Raw genomic sequence first — 1723 nt, forward strand, 5'->3', positions numbered from 1 at the left:
TTGGTAATGTGTGACTGGGCCTCGTGACACTTTATGTTCAACAAATTGGGCCCCGAGGTCAAAAAGGTTAAGAAGCCCTGGTTTTCAGCAACCCCTTTATCCCAATGATTTAGAATCAAAGAAATAATGCTAAGTGGCTAGCAGTTAGCTTACCCCAAAATGCTCAAAAAGGGGCCTCACACGGTGGTGGGATGTAACAAAGTACAAGTACTTCAGGAACAAAGTACAAGTACTTTTTTATTGTACATTTTTCATGTACGTAACTCATTTGTCTAGCTGTAAAGTAATAAAACTTGGATGCCAGCTGATTTTATTATGTCGTCTCTGATACACAGGTGGAGCCCCAGACCTGCCTGCTGTAACAGGAGGGAAGTTTTCATCAGGGATGATGGGCTGCGTAAGGAACCTGTCACTGATGAACGCTCGGCCAGAGCAGCAGCAGCCCCGGGCCATCAACCTTCAAGCCCATGCTGCTCATGGCGTCAATGTTCAGCCCTGCTCTTCATAGACTGGCATAAACACAGACAAACATACGGACTATGGAGTGATGTCATATACACTCACACTGCTAACTCACTCAAAGAAAATTAACACTCACAGACCTAAAAACAAATCGGTGCTTTGCATCTACCAAAAGAAACAACAACAAAACACAGAACAAATGAGAAAGCTTTACTTTGTGTAGTTAAACCAAAACAAAAGATTTTTTTACACTATTAACAACTCTGCTTCTCCACAGTATTGTTTTCCACATGRAGTAGTCTCACAGGACAACTATACTCTTTTCATTTTCCAGCAGTACTTTTAGCCATGAGAAGATTAAAACATGTTAGGCTTTCTTCAGTGTGCCCAATCCTATGGAGATGAGGAGGTTTTTACAGCACTGATTTTTAGGTTTTTTGTTTTTGTTTTTGTTGTTTTTCGGGGGGATGGGGCTGGGCGGGGAGAGAGAGAGAAACAAGCAAACTAACCATAGAGCTGCTCTTCTGCTTTCTTATTCTGGGCTCTTATACTGTGTGTCTGAGGCGTGTATAGGCTCACCTGTAATAACACTTGAAGATGCTAGGTCTTCTTTCATCTCTTCATGAACTTCTTTTGTGAGTGCGCCTAAACACTTCAATACCTGTTGAGACAAGAGTGCACACGGTCACAGTCACATGCAGCTTTAGTACACAACTCAGGATGAGAAACACAAATGAATTACTGCAAATGTTACAAATATGTTGTTGTTTTTCAACTTGGTAACCTACAGCACTGGTGTGTTGTTTCTGTCTATACTTGTTTTATATATATATAAAAACCTTGGTGCTAATGTCAGACATGAAGATGCAGTATTTGCTTATCTATCACATGTAGAGATCTTTGTTTTTTTCTTCTTTTTTTTTTTTGCTATTTGGCTGAATGAAAGAATCAGTGTAAAACATTTGTGTCTTGTTGATATGCATGGTATGTAGAGTTGATATGATTATGATTTGGCATGCTTTGTTGCCTTACTGAGCTGAGTAGATCTCAAAAAAAAGAGTTGAAAATAGTATCATTTTTATGTGTGATTGTTGATTATATTGTTTTATGTGCAAAACTGCCAGTCAGGTAGATATCTGTGTGTGTGTGCAAAGGAAATTAGTTTGATGTGTGTTTGAGCACTGTTTCTCAGATTACTCCACATTAGTGTGTGTGTGTGTGTGTGTGTGTGTGTGTGTGTGTGTGTGTGTGTGTGTGTGTG

General features: G+C 39.7%; 1 protein-coding gene across 1 annotated transcript in view; it reads left to right on the forward strand.

Moving 5' to 3' along the window:
- Positions 1–1532, forward strand: part of hspg2 (heparan sulfate proteoglycan 2) — a gene marked incomplete in the record, with an annotated part of 235200 nt that extends 233668 nt beyond the window's left edge. Inside the window, 1 exon segment of the mRNA XM_014024404.1 lies at positions 336–1532. Within this exon segment, the coding sequence (XP_013879858.1) occupies positions 336–508 (173 nt within the window).
- Between the last annotated feature and the right edge of the window lie 191 nt (positions 1533–1723).

Source organism: Austrofundulus limnaeus, unplaced genomic scaffold (genome assembly GCF_001266775.1).
Source record: "Austrofundulus limnaeus strain Quisiro unplaced genomic scaffold, Austrofundulus_limnaeus-1.0 Scaffold421, whole genome shotgun sequence".
Taxonomy (NCBI): domain Eukaryota; kingdom Metazoa; phylum Chordata; class Actinopteri; order Cyprinodontiformes; family Rivulidae; genus Austrofundulus; species Austrofundulus limnaeus.